The sequence below is a fragment of the Haliotis rubra genome, unplaced genomic scaffold, assembly GCF_003918875.1.
Source record: "Haliotis rubra isolate DU_JTF1 unplaced genomic scaffold, ASM391887v1 Scf452, whole genome shotgun sequence".
In the NCBI taxonomy this organism is placed as follows: domain Eukaryota; kingdom Metazoa; phylum Mollusca; class Gastropoda; order Lepetellida; family Haliotidae; genus Haliotis; species Haliotis rubra.
In genome coordinates this window covers 574,388-598,391 of record NW_025767138.1, presented here as the reverse complement: position 1 = coordinate 598,391, position 24,004 = coordinate 574,388, and the positions used below count along the sequence as shown (strand labels likewise).

At 40.0% G+C, this 24,004-nt stretch overlaps 2 protein-coding genes across 2 annotated transcripts; both read right to left on the bottom strand.

Annotated features, from left to right (window-relative positions):
• Nucleotides 1–901: 901 nt before the first annotated feature.
• On the bottom strand, nucleotides 902–6,882 carry LOC124289938 (monocarboxylate transporter 14-like). Its single transcript, XM_046726608.1, has 4 exons — nucleotides 6,588–6,882; nucleotides 5,044–5,088; nucleotides 3,353–3,478; nucleotides 902–1,173 (listed from the first exon to the last, which is right to left on the bottom strand). The coding sequence occupies exons 1-4, from the start codon at nucleotides 6,880–6,882 to the stop codon at nucleotides 902–904; spliced, it is 738 nt and encodes a 245-aa protein (XP_046582564.1).
• Nucleotides 6,883–16,331: 9,449 nt separating this feature from the next.
• On the bottom strand, nucleotides 16,332–22,206 carry LOC124289937 (monocarboxylate transporter 14-like). The gene is made up of 5 exons (XM_046726607.1): nucleotides 21,918–22,206; nucleotides 19,742–19,885; nucleotides 18,291–18,560; nucleotides 16,492–16,617; nucleotides 16,332–16,348 (listed from the first exon to the last, which is right to left on the bottom strand). The coding sequence occupies exons 1-5, from the start codon at nucleotides 22,204–22,206 to the stop codon at nucleotides 16,332–16,334; spliced, it is 846 nt and encodes a 281-aa protein (XP_046582563.1).
• Between the last annotated feature and the right edge of the window lie 1,798 nt (nucleotides 22,207–24,004).

The following is a 24,004-nucleotide window of genomic DNA, read 5'->3' as shown; positions in this document are numbered from 1 at the left end:
TTGAAAATCGTAAAGTCACAGGATATTTAAAGTCTGTTAGAATTAATGAGATTATGGTTTGTTTTCATCAAATTAGAAAATCAAACTACTTTCTACTCGTATTTAAATATGTATTTGAATCATGACCAAAAGGATTTTGCATGACACAACTTGTAACATAACAATTTCCTCCACGGAAGTGAGGTGGGGGTCGAAGTGACAATACTGCGCGATAGATTTCTTGCTACATTCACGTGGCTAACATCCACTCACCAGTATGTAGATACTAGTCAATGTACGTCTTTATATTTGGTCTTATAATCCTAATTAGTTTATTATCATACTTGTATGCATTTTGAAACTAAATAAAAAGCAGACGATCTGCTGATACTTATAGTGAATTTATAACAGGACTGTAATATCTAGACATTTTATAGTTTACCAATGTGAATCATAATTCGCACACACGCCCTAGTGTATGTTGTCTGTCTCATTACACTTCACGGCGAAAACAATGATTCTGTTGAATGCTACGACAAATGACTAAAACAAAATGCAAATATTAAAATTAAAACAGATTAAAGTTATAGGAACAATGTCAGGCTATTACCTTGTTCGAGGAATGTATCCATCAATATCCACAAAAACGAGTGATATGCCATTCATCTGCAGCTGTTCCAAGTGATGTGTCTTTTAACAGTCTAATATACGAAAAAGTGATATATTGTTTCAGGTATTTCACATTGGTGTATAGTCTCATTAGTCACCCATGATAGCACACCTGGCAACTAATTGCATAATGTACGCCGTTCGTTAAGAAACAGTGATTTAGTTAGCCAATAATGAGCAATCAATCAATGTATTGGCGGTTAATCCTTTGAAAGAAGGACGCAGCAATTGATCACGTAGACATTCAGTGTCCTCACACATCCTGAATCTCCTTTCGATGACGTTCAAGGCTCGCTGTCATCACTGCATCTCCTTTCGATGACGTTCCGGGCTTGCTGGCATCATGCTTCACAGGGTCAACAACACTGACCATTGTAAATTCGGCATCAGCTCTCTCCGGCCGTCTCTTTTTACAGACATTTTGAAGTTTCATTTGAGATAAAACCATGAAACCACTGCATATAAACAAAGTCCCAGATGTGTAGAAGGACGATGCATATGTCCCCGTAATGTCGTACAGCCACCCTGGAAGATGATATGGGAAAATATTAACATGATTTATATGTTTATCTAATATCTTACATTCCGTTCTTCAGTGTTCACCCATTAGATCATCTCCATGAACTTTCCTTTTTTCGAATGTCAAAAAAGTTGAGTTGAGTTGAGTTGAGTTGGGCTTTACGTCACATCGGCATTATTCCAGCCATATAATGACGAGAACAAGTCTGCATTAATAAACATTGTAAGTACAGAGTCAAAATGAGTTTTATTTCAAAAACGTATATTCATTACATTCTCATTTAAAAAAGAAAATGGTGATAGCACTAAATTTAAAAGCAGGCAATTTGTTAGTCACATTACACATTTACAATTTATGATACAGATCAACTTCCCTCAGGTAGTTCACTATCAGATGAGCGCTCACGCGGGAGAACAGATCTTTCACATTTGTTGCATCATAATGTGAGTCCCTTGCAGACGATAAGTCCACACAGTCAAGCAGAATATGCTTGATGATGAAAACCTCATCGCAAGAGACACACATGGGAGGTCCATCCCCATCCGTTTTCAGCAGATAGTCATGAGTAAACCGACTGTGGCCAATACGACATCGTCGTAAAATTACCTCATCACGTCTTGACTGACAACCCAAGTAGGTATAAACAATTGTTGGCTTCAATTCATAAAGTTTATTTCTCCCTACTTGAGTGTCCCACCTGTTTTGCATGAGGTCCCGAGTATAGCTTTTGATAGTGGGTTTGAAATCACTGTACGGGATCAGCAGTGGAGATAAGGGCTTGTCAAGAGCTGCTTTAGCTGCAGCCTCGGCTTTTGTGTTACCTGCTATGCCGACATGACCCGGCAACCAGCAGAGGACGATGTCACATTGGCCAGTAGAGAGGTCGTTGTAAAGTTCTAAAATGTCCAGAATGATTGGGTGACTTGAAGTAACATTTTGAAGTGCTTGAAGGCAACATTATGAATCTGTAAAAACGATGAAGTGTTTGGAATGATTCTGCTGTTTAATGTAGGTCAAAGCTGAAAAGATAGCTTTGGCCTCGGCAGTGAAAATGGAACTGTTGTCGGGAATCCTAGAGGAGACAGTCTTAGATCCATTGACTGTAGCACTGGCAACGTGGCCCTCATCCTTGGATCCTATTGATTGTTTGTAAAGGAGTGACGTCCACCTCCAGAGGCTCATATGAGTTATGAACCTCAACAGGTGTAACAACAGGAGTGGGCGTCTTCACGTAAGTGAGAGCCTTTTTTTTTTTTTGCAATGTCTTTTTCTCTTTTCTAGTTACATTTGCATCACCCACAGGTGTACTTTCGATTGAGTCAGATGGTACATCACTGGTAGGATTGTTCGTTTGTGAAGTTGTTGATTTCAGACTACCTTTCGGAGATATTTCAGTGGACTGCTGCAGTACAGTCTGGTCGTCCTTGACCCAGGAGATGTAGGTCTGACACGAAACAGAGACTGTCTTGCAAACTGGAGTGGAGGATGCAATTGCTGCGGAATATGTTTTTACATAAGTTTGAGCAGAAGATGGAACTAGTTTTTTTGCTTCTTGGTAGGTGATGTTATTTGTATGTTTAATTTGTAGGATTTGGGCTTCAAATTTCAAAAGATGGACAGGATTTAGAAGACGCCATGTGATCTCCGTTGCAGTTGGCACATTTGATGTCATGTGTGCACTCAGAGCTGGTTGTATTCCTCCTGGAACACCAAAGGATTTGTTTCAGACTTTTTGCGTTTAGTGAGGGTAAGATCGACCTGTGGTTTTACCATCTGCCAGGGTGGTGAAGACAGGAGTCGGTAAGGTGCTATGACATTGAGATCAATTTTTGCTGCAGATATGTGTGGTTGAATTCTGATTCCAAGTGGTGGAACCAGGCTTGGCAGTTTAGGAAACAGGTTTTCATAGAGAGGGTTGAAAACACACTTGTATGCTGGATTGGACTGATTTGAACGTAATTTAGTGAAAAAAAGACACATGTAAATATTTCAACAGGCTGAAGGATAAGTAGTGTCATCAACTAACCAGATGTTCTCTTTTAAATCGTAGAGTACTGTCACATGTGTCATGAAACACCATATAAAATATTATCGTTAATCTCATCAACGCAATTATACGTGTTACAAGTGCAAACTGTTTGTTATGTGCTGAACGCATCTTCTCAATGAATATAGCACACCTACCTGCAAGTGGGGAACCAACAAATCCAGCAAATCCTTCTGCAAACATCAGCAGACCAAGACCTTTGCCAAGGTGCTCAAGGCCCACAACATTCAGCAGAGCCACTGTCTTCAAACCCGCAAAAATGCCTGCCAAAAAACGAAAATTATTAGCTCGGCTGACATACAGAATTCCAGGTTTACCAAGCACTTCACATTGCAGAAAAGTGATGAAGTGAAATATCAAGACACAGATTCTAAACAGGGATAAATGATGATAGTTGCTCCTGGTGACATGAGAGAGAGAGAAGAAGGAAGGAATCTCAATTCTGGCTTCATCGCATTCCGTTATATAATTTACATGTCCAATAGTAAGGCTGATAAGGTCAGTGACATATACTAGCCACATAAAGAAACTGTGCACACAGAAACTTTCTTCAGAATTGGAATACAACACAGAAAAGACGACATGATGTAGACACTTTATAAGCTGAAGTATCGGGCCTCAACAACATGTCAACAGAACATGAACAATATCCGTAACGATGACGTCAGAAGTTCAAAATTGAGTCGGGGACACGTCGAAGTCACAAAGTCAATAACGGGTATGACCATCATGCGCGTGAAGCACAGCAGTGCATCGACGAGGCATAGAGGCTACCAAATTTTCCAAAGAAGGCCTGGGGAATGGTTTGGGACGTGGTCACTGCCGTCTGGAACCTGTGTCTGATATGAGTCACCCGAATCCATCTGTCCTGTCCTGTCTTGGCGTCGTTACTCGGGGACGCCCAGAACGTGGGTGGTCGGCGACGTCATTACTGTTTCCCTAACGCCTGACCAATGCAGATATCGTGTTACGATGGCATTGGAAATGTGCTGCCACCTGTTGTTGGCTCATGCCTGCTCGAACCATTCCAATGGCTTCATGACGTTGAGCACATGTTAATCTTGGCATGATGTGCATGTGACTTTTCATTTGAATTTGTGAACGTTTGAATTACCAAAGATCCAAGCTTTCGACAGTGACATCAATTTCTGAGTTTCACATGTTGTGTGCAGCTGCACAGGCCGCACGTGCAGTAACACATTGCAAGTACACAGGCCACCATCAATGACGTCACGTCGCCTGGCACCTGCATGAGCGTTTGATTGTCTCCAATACTTGCTATATTCACACCTTTATTTATGCATTAAGACGCTGTCTGCCTATCTTTATATTTTCTGTGTGCACAGTTTCTTTATGTGGCCAGTATATATTGTGCAAGACTGTGGTACATACCGATTGCGACGAGATATAATATGACATACAAAGGTAAATGATAATCTATGACTACGAAATGTTAATATACGTGTTCACAACTTACCAGACAAAGGACCAAATACCACAGCGAATCCTATTAATAATGGAAATGATGTCAAGGAAAGACTCACAATCACAGAGACCCCACAGAGTATGCAGGACCACGCCCATAAAAGTCTGACATTGACACAACTAAAGTCACCAATCCAGCCGAAGATCAGTCTTCCTGCCACACTGGTACAACCAATGAGAGGCAACAACCACGCCACCTGGTGTTCTGGGAGCTGCAAGTCTCGTGCTCGCCTTGGAAGGTGTGCGAAAGGAACAAAAATACCTATTACCGAGAGGGCATTGGCAAATATGAAAAGACAATACTGGAGGTTGTGGAGCAAGTGTATATACCCATGGATCATACCAATCTTGCAGCAGGCTTTGTTTTTACTCTGCAGTTCGGAAGAACCTGAAAGACAAGGTTACTGGTATCAGATATTATCAAAAATATGAGTCGATGGTCTGATAATCGTAGCTGTGTTTCTTTCACCACCATCATCAAATGTTTTATTTCAATATGTTGTACGTAAACATAACGTTTTCTGTAAGCTATTCCCAAACTCCAGTTAATCTGATGTCACAACACCGGATGGGCAATCAAGTGAACAGTGATCCCTGAGTGGGTGAGTGAGATTTTCCGCCGCTTCTAGTAATATTGCGCAATATCACTACAGGGGACACCAGAAATGGGCTTCACCCATTTGGGAAATTGAACCCTTATCCTACCGAGTTGTCAAGTTTACCCACTAAGCTACCCAAACCCCCCCGTGAACAGAGAAACTTGAACAGCGGATTCCCTGATAGAATTAAATCATTTAACTTAATCATTTTAATTTTGCCACGTGTTTAGCCGGCCTCCTTATGAATATATTTCTCAATATTAAGAATCACAATCAGTTATCAGAAAGTCACTGAACCGAATCATACCTGAGTGCGAGATATTTGAAACAGATAAAAGTTATAAAGGATATAAGTCACAGGTACACATAATATGCTGACAACTTTGTGGTATCCCCTCGTAATATTTATACGATAATCAAAGTTTTAATAGACGTAGTCCATGCAGGTAGCAAAGGCACTGTAAGTCTCCGTGGTCCCCAGTAAGGTGATCTACCTTCAGTTGATGGCAATCTATAGCCCATTTTTTATATTGTGTTGTCAATAAACCGTAATTTACTATTATATATGCCCCCAATCTGGATTTTATATCGTTTAAATATATTTCATACATTTCTTATTGACGTATAAGGTTCTCTCGTCCCGTTATGGCTGAAATATTGCCGATGTGACGATACATTTTAACTCACTCACTCACCCATTTGATACACGTAAGTGTACAAGTAAATAATAATATGTGTATTTTGGATTCCATACAAAAGTGTATGCTCAAAGCGCTACATATAAAGGTGATTGGAGGCATAAAACATGTGTACATAAAATGGTTGAAACTTTTGAGGATATGTTTGTTAATCATTGTAGTATTTTCTGAAAAGTATTGTTTCAAGGCACATTTGAAGGAATCAAGCGATGTTGTTATTTTGAGTTCGAGTGGCAGCTGGTTCCATAGTGTTGGGGCTCCATAACTAAAAGAGCGGAAACCAAAGGCTTTTAGTTTCCGTTTTGGGATGACCAATAAATGTTGATCAGCTGATCGTAAGGCTCTTAGTGGAACATGTTTGGTCACCAACTCATTGAGGTAGTCAGGAGCAGTTTCATGATAGCACTGATGGGCTTGACTCCACTCTGGCTCTTATGGGCAACCAATGTAAGGCTCGTAAAACTGGGGAGATATGTTCTCTCTTGGACACTTTTTGGACAAGTGAATACAGCGGTTATCATGTGAAAAGATGGTCTAAAATGTGAGCGTGCTATTTAGTATAACATGTGCAAAAGATATACTCCCTTTACCCTGTAATACAGGAGATGTTTCCCTCTGTCCTTGATTCCGTGGACGATATAAAGATCCACAAACTGCAGCATTGAGTACAACCGCCCCAGAGATCAGGAACATGCCCCTTAAACCGTAGGCTGTGTGGAGCATTTGGAACATTGTGGAGAAAGCCATCATTCCTGCGCCTCCTCCCGATGAACATATCCCATTAGCCAGAGATCGCCGTTTCTCCATGTACTGGTTCACTATCACCTTGGACGGTAAGAACATCAGACCCAGGCCAATTCCTGAACCATATGTATATTTATGCATCAATTCTAATAGAGACCCATAACAATCAGATGTTTGGTAGGCATTTAGAAGTTGGAAGTTAACATAACAACGTATGGCATGGATTTACAACATCTGTATTGTTTACAACACGACGTTTTATTACAATCTTCGCGAAAAGGCTTATCTGTTTGACATTTGTGAGACTGTCGTAATACTAACTGACTGTTATAATACTTTAGAAACTCACCTACTACAACACCGTAACTGATATAGAGGTAGTCAATATTGGTTGCAAACGAGCTGATTACAAATCCTGAAGAAGCGATGACAGCACCACTAATAGTCACAGGACGACAACCATATTTGTCCGTAAGGATCCCTGCCACTGGAGCTGAGAAAAAGTGCCCATTGCAAATATATAACAGAAGACGCTGACCAAACTATCTGAAACAATTGGTACAACAGTTACAACATGTTGCTCTAGTAAGGCTTAAAGCTTACGAATCAGATCTCCAAATAAGTTGGGTAGACAGCAAACTACATTCGAGAGAGGGTATTTGAAGTTTTCTGAAAACTTTTCCCAAGGCCCCGTTTTCAAAGTTATAGTGTTTAGTATAGAGTCCTAAGTCTAAGTGGTTGATTACTATCACCTTATCCCAACTAATGCTCTGAGTAACGGGCCCTTAAATGTCTTATTACACAGCACAACAAACGCTGTGTAATGGCTACGCATCTGGACAAGAATTGCCAGGTGTATGTAGATTAAAGTCCAATCACATCGTAAAACACTCACCTATAAAACTGAGAAGACCCGTTGGAATTGAGCCAATCCAAGCTGTCTCTCCGCGTTTCGCGTTGAAGTATTCCAACAGAAATACGTACATTACACCAAATGATAGATTTATACCAGAGAACATGACGTGGTTGCAGAAGGATGCGAAAACAATAACCCATCCAAGTCTCGAATCTGGCTCTGAGGCTGGTCCTTTCCTTGAAAGCAAATGTTGAGTATGGGTTTCTGTTTCTTCTTCCCTTGACAACAAACGCTGAACGTAAGCTTCTGTTTCATCTTCTTGTTCGTTTTGTGGCAAATTTACGTTCTTGTTTGACATGACTGAAAAACAAAACTAAACAACCAACAACAAATAAAATAGGCTTTGGTTATATTGTAATACGCTGCATGCATATATGTCACAATAGCGTACTAATACTTCCATAGCTAAGACGAAGAAACTCATCCTCAACAAGAATCTCATCCTTAAAAAGCTGGTCAAATATTCATCAAGCGAGCGTTCAGCACGGTCGAGGTAATTCATCAGAATAACATGCAGAAAAGTCATTCGAAGGACAAGATATCCTTTCATTTCTACATCTTAATTTGGAACTGTCGCTTTATTTTATACGCTACTTGTAATCAATTTGCAGCATTGTACCCTATGTGGTAAACCTAGCGGTTTTATATAATTGTTCACTGCATCAGTCAAAAACAACATTTATCTGTATTTGCAACCGACGTTATGAAATTCTGTTTCGCAAGCCTGATTCCCAAATGTGGCTTTGACCTGTATTACACAACAAAAAGTAATATTCCTTCGAATTCCATGCCTTACCTTCGGGCACCTAAAATCTTCTGTCGTTCAAAGATCCTCGATATGTTTTAACTTTCCCACAAAAGCTGAGGCAGCAGTTTACGGCCCTCCTAACAAGCCACTGTCTGTACTGCTTATCCGTACAGTGATTTCAAACGAAAAACACGGTAGGAATAAATACATGTCATGAATTTAAACCCTCAATCATCTATTCAGGTTGCCAGTTAACACACGATGATGTCTTATTGCGAGGATGTTACATTACCCTCAACCGATTTACTCACGAACAGCTCCTTAAGTCAAATGTGATCAAGTCTCTTAAGAATATGTGTGGTTTGTCTCTTGCGTCAATCATAGTTTGCAATTACAAGGACTCACATTATTAAGCAGTAAATCCCAAATTACTGCTTACCCGTGTATCCCACTTAATACTTTTTGAGGGATATTGGTCTTACAAATTTTAAACACGTAAGTTTAAACCTAATGAATTGACTCGTTTTAAATTTGGTGTGCCTGGTTTATCAATTTGAAAGCTGGTCAACACTGATAGGCGTTGAGTTCAAATTGCATGTGGTCAGTGATCGAAGTTGTGTATTGCATATTGTCATTAGCAGACAGGCAGGCAGACACATAGGTGTCAATAAAACAGACATTGAGTTTCGTCTGTGACAGAGGCACATCTATATCACAGTCAGACATTCTGACAATGCTAAACAATGACGTTGCTTTTAAGTATTGAACTGAGAAAGTGACTCGGTTAGAAGAACGTGTGGTGAAATAGTCAAATGAAATGATATAAACAGTTAAATCGGTAATCTACTGTCATAACATGTAAAAAGCTCGCGCCTGTGAAATATCAACAAAACATTAGAAAAATAGCCTACTCCGATTATTCACCACCAGCGAAGGTTTTCTGTCTTGAAATGTCGCTTCCAAGCTGCGCGAACCTATTCACAGCGCATGCGCCATGAGCTCTGTGCAGCGCAGCGCAGCACAGCTGTTGAAACCACTTTTCACCCCAGCTGGGGTGAATTTAGTGAATCGTTTGAACGCTGATTTCGCGGGATTTCTTCATCGCGTTATTTTTCAATTTTATAAGTTGAATTTGCCTTTTGATCATTTGTTACTGTAAGTCCATACCAAAAGTTATCAGAATCTGCAAAGTTGTGGTTTACGTTGCATGTGACCTTTAAGTCACTATCAAGGAGTTTGAAGTACCATAAATCTTATTTGAATTCACTCACTGGATAATTTAGTAATAATGTTGTTTATTGTATTAGTTTCATTTCATTTCACATTGAATTCCTTGCGATAAATATTTCTGAGTTAATTTACTGCCTTAATTCGGTAATCGACAATGAAAAATGTGAGTTCTTGACACATGACGGTTTACAAAGAATAATATTTGCCACATCACGCATACCTATGCCATATCACGAAATCAGTTAGAGAGCAGTAAGAAATGCTAATGACATGCAAATGTGTTTTGACCTACTCATTTCTAAATAAACTTATTTGTGGGATCGTCGTGTTCAGTTAATTTTATTGGAGCAGGACTGGTTCCCAACATCTCATTAGAAGGTCCCAAATATTGGTTTTCGCGTGTTTTATCCAGCTACCATCAATGTAGTCATTCTCTGCGATACGGGAAACGTGTAAGACAGTTACCCTCTCCTGGAAACAATGTACTGATGTTGTATCCAAAATAGGGCAATCTTGCATCCTCTCAACTTACAATTTTAGATATTATTTGGCAATTTACACAGATGGGTTAACGTTCTGTTTATCACCACTTGTTTGCAATACATCGTCCTGAAAGACTGATGTATCACTTCCTGGCGTTATTTTACTCGAAGTCAACCTCGCCTCATACAGCAACTTAGTTCGCCGTACAGTTACACCCATTCGTTCGTTCGTTCGTTGACCCGTGAAGGTCCGAGTTAGAATGAATTTTCAGTAACCCGTGCTTGTCGTAAGAGGCGACTAACGGGAGCGGGTGGTCTGTCTCGCTGGCTTGGTTGACACATTCCACGATGCTCATGCTTTTGATCACTGGATTGTCTGGTCCAGACTGGATTATATACAGACCGCCGCCATATAGCTGGAATATTGCTGAGTGCGGCGTAAAACTAAACTCACCTATTCACTCGTTCGTTCGTTCAGTCATTCGTTGTAGTTTATCTTTGGGTGCCGGTTTACGTCAGCCGAGGTCATCCCACAAATGTTCGATCGGGTCGGGAAAGTGATTGAGTATTGTAATGTTTTCATTCTGAAGATAGTTAACAGTGGCATGTGCTTTGTGTGGCCTGGTATTAGCTTGCTGGAAGAATTCCCTTTGGTGGTCAATGATCGGAACCATGTCAATCCTTGAGATTTCGTCTCTGTACTAAATAGCAATACTGAACCATATATGTCGTCAGTTTTGTAGATTCGAGAATCGAACGTTATTGCACCACTGGACCCGTCGACGTTGGTGAACTCGTCGCAGTACAGGGCCCAAATAGGGTCTTCTGGATCGAAGTCCAGCTTCTCGTAAACTATTTCGAATGGGTTGCGCTGGCATTCTCCTCAAACCAGGCACTGCACTTGCAGTTGCTCTCACGGTTCGATTCCGCAAATGAAGTACCTATCCTGTGCCGGCTGCTTCGAGGCCGATCTTGCGTAGAATTGTTTTGCTGATATCGGTCCCATAAACGAATGATGGTACTCTGGTGAACATTGAGGTGAAGTGCAGATTAAGACTATCCAGTTTCCATTTACAGCAGTGAGTCGCGGCATAACGATATTCTTTCATTTAGCTAAAAGTTCCAGTGACTGTCTAAAAGCAAGTCGGCATTGTAAAGGCGACGTCCCTGCTCATTATTCCTCAGAACTGAACGTGCATATCGTGAACGACTTTATCTCCATGACATTTTCATACAAGTGGACCCTTTCGAACCAAAACGTGCGTTAAAGCTTCCGAAGTTCCGTTTTTGCTCTGTGCATTCGTTCCATATACACAAAACATCATAATGATGGCGAAATTATAACAATCAAACACTAATTTGAAAACAATATTTGAAATTTCATATAATAGCACCCATGCGTTTCTTTTCTGGATGAGTATACATTTGCATACATTTTCGTGAATTAACCTTTTTGTCCCCATGCTTGAGAAATTATACTCTTGTTAAAGGATCACTAACTCCCGGCGTTGTGTTATGAAATGAATCAGGACACACTTTCAGTGATTAAAGTTACAGATGACTGAAATTTGACAATGCCCAGTCAAAGATCTGCCTTTGGAAATTGCTCGATTTAAATACTCCCGGTGCAGTTGAATCTTTCTCATTAAACAAATAGCATAACTAGACAAATATGAACTTATGAAGTTTCACAGTGAAGGGATTTAAAGTCAGAATGAAAATTTGGTAACAGAGATATAAATCCTGTTTTGATCATAGGAAACAGTGAGTGGGTTAAGTTTATATTTCTTTCAGTAATATCGTGACTTGATAAAGTGAAAAAAATTAAAACCAAACATGTAGGTTGTATAAAATCCTATTAGCGAAGGGCAGTAGAATAATTGGACTATCAAATTTTTTCAGTGCGAGGGCTTGTACAAATATAGTAAATTTACGACAGAAAACAAATAGGATACAGACCACCATCAATCATACTATCAGGAATAGGAAACTCCTTCTAATTCTTCTATTTGCTTGGAATTTACAAAATTCCTTGTGCTACTGGGGATTGTACGCAGTTTTAACCATCAAAATGTGCAAATATACTAACATAACTCTAAAGTTGACAGTATTTACTACAGTACTTCAACCCCTATCGAAGGCATATGCACTACAGATATCATATACCACTGATTTACACATATTTAACAATATACATCAAAATATATGAATTTATTATATTTCATTAAACTGAACTATTTATCCTTTATGATGGAATGATCAGTTCAGTCAGGAGATAGCAAAGAGAAAGTGAATCAAGGAACAGCCCTGTCTTACACCGCTGATAGTTTGTAAATATCTGTATATTCATATTGGGAAAATGCAGTACATTCTATTCTTCAATAATGAATATCAAAGTAAATTTGTTTATTCAACTGAAAACATTTTATCACAATTTTCAAATACATTTATACGTTATCCCTTATTCATGGAATAATATGCATACCAAGGAATTTTGAAGTTAATTCAGACTTATATCACACATTTGCAATGTCATATCCACCAAACAAAGTCACCTATAACTATTTAAACAATACGGTTAATCTCTCCATGAAGTGGAATAGGGATTTCGTCCGCCCATTCCGAGGAAATATACATATATTTTCATTATTTCGTTAAATGATTGCAGTAAAACTTGGCATTAATATGTGCGCACAATGAATAATAATATCAGCTTGATGTTATCTGGGCCAGCTGCTTTTGCGAAGTTTAATGCATTGTATGTCGGCTTCCATAGTATGTCATTTATTAACATCTTATCAAAATCATCATCAAAACAACTGTTGCACATGTGTTCATTAAGGTTGTCCATTTCTGACTCAGCGGGTTCGAGAAGGTCATATTCTATTCATTAACGTTCATCTCGTTTTCTGTCTGAACTTACTGCTATAAGATTCTCACTGCCATGGCAAAATTAATGCCAATTTGTGTCATAGCTAGAAACCTACGATATAATTGTCTGTAGTCTCTCTCAACATTGTTGTAGATCACATTCATACGACAGGTATATTTGGTGGTCATTGTTATCTACATTTTGTGTTTTTTACATTGTCACATCCTCTGTACATGTACGATAGTTGTTATGTACGCGTGTATCCTATGTGCCAACGACTATGACAAGGTGTGCAATGTCTGAAACCACCACAGAATCTTTTCCTTGACACGAGGAAGGGTTACTCCTGTAATTCCTGCTACATGTACACATTGTGACTTTGTTGGGGCAACTTGACCCTAACACTTCATAAATTATGTTTTGACACTTTCAGCCAGGGTTTATGGTATGCAGGGGATACACTGAGAGTGAGTGAGTGAGTGAGTTTAGTTTTACGCCACACTATTTTAAATAAATAGATCTAACATTTACTACCCAAAATGTCTGTGCGGTCTAAAATGACGACAGGAGAGCTTTAGATGTTGTGCTCTCACGGGACACACACTACCACACAGGTAAACAGATAGGCAACTTGTGTTGTGAGTTTCTTTGTTTAACGCCGCACTCAGCAATATTCCAGTTATATGGCGGTGGTCTGTAAATAATCGAGTCTGGACCAGACAATCCAGTGATCAACAACATGAGCATCGATCTACGCAATTGGGAACCGATGACATGTATCAACCAAGTCAGCGAGCTTGACCACGCGATCCCGTTAATCGCCTCTTACGACAAGCATGGGTTACTGAAGGTCAATATTCTAACCCGGACCTTCACGGGTAGGACACACTGAGAACATACACTCCCGTATATACATTGGTGAGTAAACATGTAATCAAAATCTGCATTAAGAGGTATGAATAGATGTGAGCAATTGAACTTTATGCTCACAACATATCGATTTTCATGCACATGGTTCAACAGGTACTAGCGGAATTTAATGACGTGACATGTGTGAAGGACAATTTGCATGTTGTGCATATTTTAGTTTTTGAAGGTCGTTACAAACAGAACACAAGCTAAGTCTGATTGTAGTGCTTTAGGTGGTCATGTTGTTATGGAGCAAACCGATTGCCTTGGCGTTCTTAAAGTCAACAGGAAGAGAACATATAGGACTCGTATCCGATTACTAGCAACACGTATTTATGTCTATTCATGCATCTTTTAGGAATTGATTCCACATGGCGGATGTCGTCTTTAGATATGTAATATGACACTCAGAAAGAGTCAAAACAAATTTAAAATATATAACAGAATTAACCATGTTATATAATTTGAGATTTATGAGACATTTGCCTTGACACGACATATTTGTTACTCTGTTATTGGTGATATAGAATAAAACGTAAATGGGTGAGTGGCTAGATATGTGAATGACTTTGCTAATATATGTTAACATCAACACTTTGAACAGAGGTGTTTGCTTTCTAGGCCCAATGTATTTGGGAGGAATGATCAAAGAGTCGCTTGTTGTAGACGTTTATTGCTTTAGTGAAACCCATGCATACCAGAGTGGTGCTGACAAACAGGTAATAAGTAAGGAATCAAAAGTTCGGACACGTGAAATTCGAATCCCCAAAACTGCGAATCAGTGAGTTGCAGGTACACAGCTGTTTCATAAAAGACAGGCATGTCGCATATCAATGATTGACCCAGTCTGTCAACCACAGAGGAGTTGATCAATGTTCGTCTTGCTATGTTGACTTGAAAGTCTTCTGCTCACCACTTTTGGACTTGCATCCCTAGGCCTCTGCCATAAGGAAAAGCATAACACTCAGTGTCAGTGGTCACCCTATCACCCAGCCTCCTGCCTCTGGTATGTTCGAGATCACATCCACCCTCCTACATTAGTGTGTAACACATCACCACAGAGATCACACCGACCTTCCTTCATCTGGTGCGTAACACATCACTTTAGTGATCACATCCACCTTAATCCATTAGTGTGTAACACATAACTTCGGGGATCACATCCACATTCCTCCATCTGATGTGTAACACACCGCCACAGAGATCACATCCACCTTCCTTCATCAGTGTGTAACATATAACTTCGGAGATCACACCCGCCTTCCTCCATCTGATGTGTAACACACCGCCAGAGTTCGGGGATCACACTTCCAGTGCCTTATAACCTCCATCTGATGTGTAACACACCGCCGCAGAGATCACATCCACCTTCCTTCATCAGTGTGTAACATATAACTTCGGGGATCACACCCGCCTTCCTCCATCTGATGTGTAACACACCGCCAGAGATCACATGCACCTTCCTTCATCAGTGTGTAACATATAACTTCGGAGATCACACCCGCCTTCCTCCATCTGATGTGTAACATCCATCGTGTAACACACCGCCAGAGATCACATGCACCTTCCTTCATCAGTGTGTAACATATAACTTCAGAGATCACACCCGCCTTCCTCCATCTGATGTGTAACACACCGCCAGAGATCACATCCACCTTCCTTCATCAGTGTGTAACATATAACTTCGGAGATCACACTCGCCTTCCTCCAGTGTAACACATCACTTCGGATTTGAGATCTCCAGTGTAACACATCACTTCGGATATAACATCAACCTTCCTCCATATGGTGTGTAAGACATGAGTTCGAGGTCCAATCCCCTGTACCACTGATATGACATAGATGACATTGACGTGTTCAGGGTGTATGGGCACCCTCACCACAAATGTCTCCTTCCTCCTGTCGAAGGCATTCCTTCTGCCTTTGGTACCATATCTATTTAATGTGTACCCTCTCACCAAGCTTCCCCCAGCCATATGTATCACATTAGTTTAGGATTGAACCTGATAACGTACATTGTCCTTCCAGGATATGCAACAAACACTACACTTCCCCACTCTGTGATAATTTACCGTCGTTTCCTGAATTCCAAGATATGTTACACGTCAACGTTCACACTCATCACATTTTACGGTGTCCACAACACTGACCACTGTAAATTCGGCTTTAACACTATCCGGCTGTCTCTGTTTGCATGCATTTTCAAATTGTATTTGTGATAAAATCATGACACCGCCGCATATAAACAAGGCCCCAGCTGTATAGAAGGCAGCTGCATAAGTCCCCGTGACGTCGTACAGCCACCCTGTAGATAAATAACAAGCCAACATTGTTATGTGTATCCATTGTTCATTCATCAGATTATACCAATAGTATCTACGCCTCTTTTTCAATGACAAACTAAACTGCAAAAGGCAACAAGGAAAGATGTAACTAATCAGTTTTTTCCTCTGAAACAGCCAACACTACTGAAAATTCTTAAAAACGCAAATGTCTTCTTGAATACATTCATATTTGCGTTTGGCCAAGTTTTCTACTTATACGTCAATTTGTGTTTCAAAAGGCATCTTCACACTACATGCCAAACACTTACCTCCTAGCGGGGAACTGATGAAGCCAGAAAATCCTTGTAAAAACATCATCAGACCCAGACCCTTGCCCAGGTTTTCGAGGTCCACTAGATCTAATAGAGCTACTGTCTTCAACCCCGTCCAAATGCCTGTTAAAGACCAAAATGCCGAATGATATGTATTAGTTTTTGGCGTTACATAACTTGACAGTATTTGAGCACTAATCAGCAAATTCTAGGTTTATCAATCACAAGCAAATATTTGCAAAAAAGTAACGGAAGGATTTTCTGTACATTGTACAGTTACATGCCCCATACACACTTTGCTGTAAATGAAACTCTATATATACTCCCCATCTAATGTTTAGACTCACTAGTGTAAATGTAGCCATTTACTTAAGTCAACTGTTCTAAAATAAATTTTGCAAAACGTTCCATACAGTTTAAAGGTACTGTTTACACATGAACTGATGTATTGTAAAACACATTTGTAACGTTGAAAAGATTATTGTAATGAGTTCAACAAATGATGAAACTCAGTGAAAATTGACGAATTCGTAACAAAACTTTACACCAAAACGCAGCTTTTCACGTGCATGATATTTGCACATGCTTTACAGCAATTTGGTGCATGATCCTCGTGCAATTCATCTTTTCAGTTGGTTCCCCCAAGTTAGTGGAGAAATTCATCTTCGATGTAACCATACATATATACATACCATATAATGAGTGCTTTAAGTCAGTCTAAACTTTTGATGGGTAGTATATATACTGGCTGCACTGAGCAGCAATATGCATGTATTATGGTGACGTTTACTGAACATATTGTGGTTTCGCCCTACCAAGTTTGCGTGTGTAAAGAGATACCTTACGCTTGTGAAACCCGTAAGTCTTCAGATGAAAATGCCGCTACAAACAAACGAAAAGCAATGTGAGTTAAGATAAATGATATTTCCAGTCGTTTATAACTTACCAGAAAAAGGACCATATATCACAGCGAATCCCATTAACAATGGAAATGATGTCAAGAAAGGGCACACAACCACAAGGACCCCGCACAGTATACAGGACCACCCCCATAAAAGCTTGACATTGACACAATTGAAATCACCAATCCAGCCAAAGAACAGCCTTCCTGCGACACTGGTAAAACCAATCACTGGCAACAACCACACCACCTGGTGTTCTGGGATCTGTAAGTCTCGTGCTCGCCTTGGAAGATGTGCGTAAGGAATGAAAATACCTATTGCTGATATGGCGTTGGCAAAAATGAAAAGACAAAACGGCAGATTATGGAGCATGTGTGAGTATCCTTGGATCGGGCTGATCTTGCAGCAGACTTTGTCTTTACTTTGCAGTTCAGAAGCACCTGAAAGACAATGCTATTATTGATTGATTTTAAAAAGTACTCACACTCAGTCGTATGTGTTATGTTGTCTGTTTCGGTTGTTTCATAATGTTATTATTCCATTAACATATATTACACGTATACGTTTTATTGACCACACAAATAACGAAAGTAAGTTTATATCGTCTTTAAGCAATGTATAAGCTTTATTCTGGGTGTGCATATGTATTGTCCATGTAGAGATAGGGAATGAACTTTGCGATTGCAAACATTGTACTCAAATGAGAGTCTCTGGACTATAACCACTGGGTAACCCAGATTATATATAGTTTCATAAAGGTAATTTAAATCAAGATGATGATTTCAATTTCTAAATATAAAATTAGTACATGTAAATGGATGGCCCAAATCGCCCGTTGGTGGGGTAAGAAGAACAGTACATGTGTTGATAAATGTCCATATCATCATCCCTTACCTTCTGATACAGGGGATGTTTTCCTCTGTCCTTGTTTCTTGGGACGATATAAAGATCCACAAACTGCAGCATTGAGAACAACCGCGCCAGAGATCAGGAACATGCCCCTTAAACCGTAGGCTGTGTGGAGCATTTGGAACATTGTGGAGAAAGCCATCATTCCTGCGCCTCCTCCCGATGAACATATCCCATTAGCCAGAGATCGACGTTTCTTCATGTACTGGTTCACTATCACCTTGGATGGTAAGTACATCAGACCCAGGCCAATTCCTGAACGATATGTAAATTCATGCAACCATTTAAAGGAACCATCATTTATGACTAACGTAAATGTATTTGTGCTTAATATAAAGTCGTGTGTAAATAACAATATCTGGTCATTCGTGTGATCGAAACGATTTCATATTTGGAGAAAGGAGGCTGACAGATACTTCATCAGAAGGGATGGAGTAACATGCTCAGTGAGAGATGTCTCTAACAGCCGGCCGTAGCAGTACAACAATATGCTACGGCCACCAAAACTCGGTTAGAGCGTGTGCAATACGTTAGAAACTGCACTTTCCTATTACACTTTGAACTGCATTACGTGTCACGCCCCTGCTTGTGCACACGATCCCTGAAGAGATTGATCTCGAAGGATGTCCTAAATTACTGTTAACACTGCTAAATGTGTTCCCCCATGCCACCCCCTACTTTTACACTTCCACTCAAGAACTGTAGACATTGAGCAATGCTAGAGTTGTGGAAGCCTGCTGATCTTCGGATGACTATCAGAGCTGTTCTGATGAAACCTGGACTTATCTATGTCTGCTGCCAAAGTCCTTTCTTCTTTCATGCTGTCTGCACAAGCTAAACATGCCTGAGGGTCAAAACCATATTTGTGGTTCCTCAGCCGGTTGCGTACGATTCTGTCACAAACTGGTTTCAACACAGGAATTACCAGATTTGTTAATGTGTCAGGTTGGTATCGATTCCGTAGATGTACCAACTGAATAAGGTTGTCCGTTGACGTGACTGTTTTGCGGTTCCATGAACGTGAATTTGACTTCTGTAACATTTCTGTTGGACCACACCGGAGGTGCGTTGATTTTCATTACGCTATGACATTTCTTTACAGTTAAACTAAAGTGTTATATGAGCACTCGATGGCTAAACAACCATGGGATGCTGTGTAGCTTCAAAGCATTAGGTGAGAGACACTTGTTAAACAAAAGTCCTCGCATACCTTCAAACGGGCGCCATGCTTTAACATGCGCATGCAAATTATGAACATGGACTATGAAGTCGACGAAATGTATATATACTGAAAGATGCATTACTCATTCTTCAGACTTTAAATAAATTAATTTACTTTTTCTGTAAGCATACATATGCCCTCAAAGACTGCACTGTTTGTGTGACATGTTTTAATACTTACTAAACGTTTTCATTTCTTATTCGTTGCAACTCACCTACTAAAACTCCGTAACTGATGTAGAGGTAGTCAATACTGGTTGCAAACGAGCTGATTACAAATCCTGAAGTAGCGATGACAGCACCGATTAAGGTAACAGTACGGCAGCCATATTTGTCCGTGAGGACCCCTGTAACAGGGGCTGAGGGAAAGAAAGTAGTTTTAGAAACATATATATGGCGGAGGGACAGACAAAATAAACTGAGACATTAAATCAATGATGTTGTTGTGACAAGACGTTGTTTGTGAACAAAATTCCATATCTGTTCCCCTCAATGCCATTCCCATGTTCGTGACCTCTGCTGGGAGTACAGGCATATAAGATTGATAGGGTGGTCAGTGTCCCGAGCTGGTAGAGTGGGTGTCATCGTACTCAAACGTTGTTGCTCATATGAAACACTCGGTTGTTTATAAACCACCACGACATAGGTAGAAGACTGCAGACTGACTGAGATTAACACATGGAAAAACACGAGACGGAGTCCAGGATTGTACGAATATTGGTTACAGGAGAACACTTCCGGAAAACACCACTTGTACATTTCGTCATACTGACTGACGCGGTGGGGTAGCCGAGTGGTTAAGGCCTTCGCTCTTCACGACGAAGGCCCGGGTTCGATTCCCCACATGGGCACAATGTATGAAGCCCAATTCTGGTGTACCAGGTCGTGATATTGCTGGAATATTGCTAAAGGCGACGTAAAGCGAAACTCACTCAGGCACCCATACTGTCCAAAGGTCTTTTGAATATGATCGTTTGCTCACAATGTATTCTATTCTATTCTTATTTGTATTCTACACTTTACGTGCTGTCTGTGCAGTTTGATCTCTATGTTTGTTCATCTTCGAACTTTAATTTCTTTTCAGTCTCTTCAGTGCTGTTTTTGACGGGTTTTTAACCTTTATGATTAAAGCTAATTATTCACCCTAAACGATTTTCGAGCTAACAACTGTACTCGACTTATATGAGATATGGAAAAGCAACCGGAACTACCAACAATTCCCCACCAACAACTCTCTACCTTAGGCTATTCTATATTATTTATAACTTCCCAACTCAAATGTAATTACACATTCCGCCCCGGCAAGATGTCAAGTGCAAATCCATAAAGGTGCGTGCAAGGTTTATGTTAAAGAGAAGTCCTAACATATGCCAACTAAAGATATATTCGAGACTATTCAGACGACACTAGCTTTCATAACGGAGGCACAAGTGAAAGGACCAGTGTCATTACGTCTGTACAAGAACTGTGTAACATCAACTGTGAATTTGGAGAAATTATCAAGCATCAAATAATTTTTCATAAACTAAAATACTTAAATACTAGATACTTATTTGTCTATAAGAGTTACTGTAAGTCCCTATGGTCCTTGTTTTCATCGCTATATGGCTGTAGTATTGCCGATGCGATGTAAAATTTTAACTCACTCACTCAAAATATAGTTGTTTGACAGCAGCATAGGCCTGTAAGCTAATATTTACAGTAAAATATTTCTGGTTCAATTATTATCAGTGGGTAGTCATTTTGATAATATGTTAAGACACAGGATACAAAATGCAAAGCTACGTGAACTACAATATTTGTGTGTTTTTGTGTTTGTGTTTGCGGCTTAAAAGGTGGAACGCTTGCGTCACAATGTTTGTTCGTTGTTACATGTCGCACATCTCAATGACTGCAGTCTGTAATCGAGGCTGGACAGAACAAACCAATGTTTGATATCATGATCATCGATGTTATGTGTTTTTTGCGCTTATTCAGTGTAGTTCTGCAACGCACAATGTGATTAATAAAATATCGATTCCGTACCAGACCGCCAAACCTTTCTAGCGGCAGAGCCTCGTTTTGAGATTTCCACGATTTCCAGTTTTCCGTTTGTCAGAGCTCGCTGTACGACAGAGCACGCTGCACAACGTTTTTGCAAGCATTAGAAGGAGCATAGTGTTGCAATTTACAAGTGCTTAGATGTATCAAATAAAACTGATTAATATTTATGTATCCAGTTAAATGAATTGGTCTCAAAATTCTGGACTGGTTATTGTACTAAGTTGCGCAATAGGACGGAGCCCAGTCAACAGGAAACGAGACTGTTGTGTAATCAATGTTTTGACTTGTACGTGACTAGACAAAAGTTCCAAAGTAGAGAAAATTCCAACTGCACGTCTTAATACTCACCCACAATACTGAGCAGGCCCGTTGGGATTGAGCCTATCCAGGCTGTGTACCCGCGTTTCGTGTCAAAGTACTCCAAAAGAAAGACGTATATCACACCAAACGATAGGTTTATACCGAAGAACATGACGTGGTTAAAGAAAGACGCGAAAACAATAATCCATCCCAATCCTGAATCGGTCTCTTCAGAGGTTTGGCCCTTCTTTGCCAGCAATGGTTGTACTCGAGCATCTTTTTCATCTTGTTCTTCTTCTGTCTTTTTCAGATTTTCAAACACGCCACCTTCAGACATTACTGAAACAAGAATGGAATAAAGAAATTCAAATATAACAGGAACTTCATAGTGATATTGTTCTACATACGTAGCACGTTTCTCAGAATACGCAAACTAAGATGAGGACAAAACCAGGCAAAAGGATAGGCACATCGGGCATATGTGTTTTTAAACAGCTTCCAGCACTTTCGCTAATGTTTTAGGCGGCAAGCGCAGAATCTGAATTTAACGTCTGATTGTAAGCAACCCTTCTGTTAACCTATTTTCTCTTAAAGGCACTATTTCACACCACAATGCTCTGATAATAAATAATGCATCTCTCTCAATAATATTAACTATCAACCCTCAGGGAAGCTACATTTATATAATTTATTCCTAAAAAATAATACGTAGTTTAGATTACAATATTAAATTAATAAGTTCGAATCAATTAATGCAACGTTTCATTAAATCGACTCTCGTGCCCTCTACCGGCCGAACATTATTTCACGCTAACCCCAAAGAGTTATGTCCCTTGAAGCGCTCTTTACGAATATCCTACGCACATCTTGTGATTGTAACCAGTTCGGCAAACGCCGACAGCACTATATATAATATAGGCCAAAATATTGTCGAAAATGTGTGACATTGTAACACCTGCTGTCGGTGTGATGAGGTGCGTTGGTTTCGCGCTCTCTAAGAAGAAGACACAGACAATCCAAATTTCGGCGCCTTTGCAGAATATGTGAAAGGACAGTGAATTGTGGAGGGAAACCACGAACGACCAGCTACGTCAACATTGTTATTCAGGCGTCAGTAAGCGGCAGCCAAGCCACCAGAACCTGTTGAAATTTACAGTACTATAGGTAGGTTATAAATCTCCCTGTATACCCTGTCAAATTAACACGCACGCACGCACGCACGCACACACGCACCCATAGACGTGGGATTTAAAGCCTGTAACAAATAAGAATATACGCCTACCACTGGTCACCTGTAAAACAAGGTTATTATGCGATATGTTAGGAGAACTTTAGTTAAGGAACAACCTCGGAATCTACAGAACTGGTAGTGTTCTAGCTATAACTACTGAAAATCTACAGTATCATATTACAACTGGATCTGCCTTTGAAACCTTCGTCTAACGTTGTCACTAGCATGGTAATACTGGTTTAAACACTACCCTCAAGGGGGTAACCCGGTCACCATTTGATGAAAACATATTCACGTTGCAAAAGAACACGCAAGACTGGTCATTATGACAAAGCATGCTTCACTCGGGTCGTTGATATATTATTATTATCATTTTATTATTATTATAGGATATTTATAAAGCGCACATATCCAGGCAACTAGTACATGCTCAAGGCATGGTGCCGTTGTTTAAAACAATCTTAGCGCTTCGAGTCTCGTGTTCTTAAGGTATTACACAGTGGCCTTGACACTTGAGATCGATTTATTCAACGGCCCCAGAACCTTAAATCGTCAACAGGGTAGTGATAAAGTCTGTGAAGGCATTTACAGGCGATATACATAAAACTCAAGAATTAATGGATATCAACTTCTGTATTTTAAGGAGAACAATGCTTCGAGTACGTTCTTACACCTTCATCAGGGGAATGAAAACACCAGGAAACAGATATAGGTACATGTGAAACAACAACGGGGACAGACATTATCTATCAAAGGCTTTGCTCATTGTATGAAATGTTTCCAACATCAGCAAGTATCTCCCTCGCTGAAGATGCGCCAGGTCCTATCTACACATTCCAACTTTAGACAAACCCAGCATTGTACTTGTACAATGTTCTTAAGATGGGTAAATATCAAGGTTCGT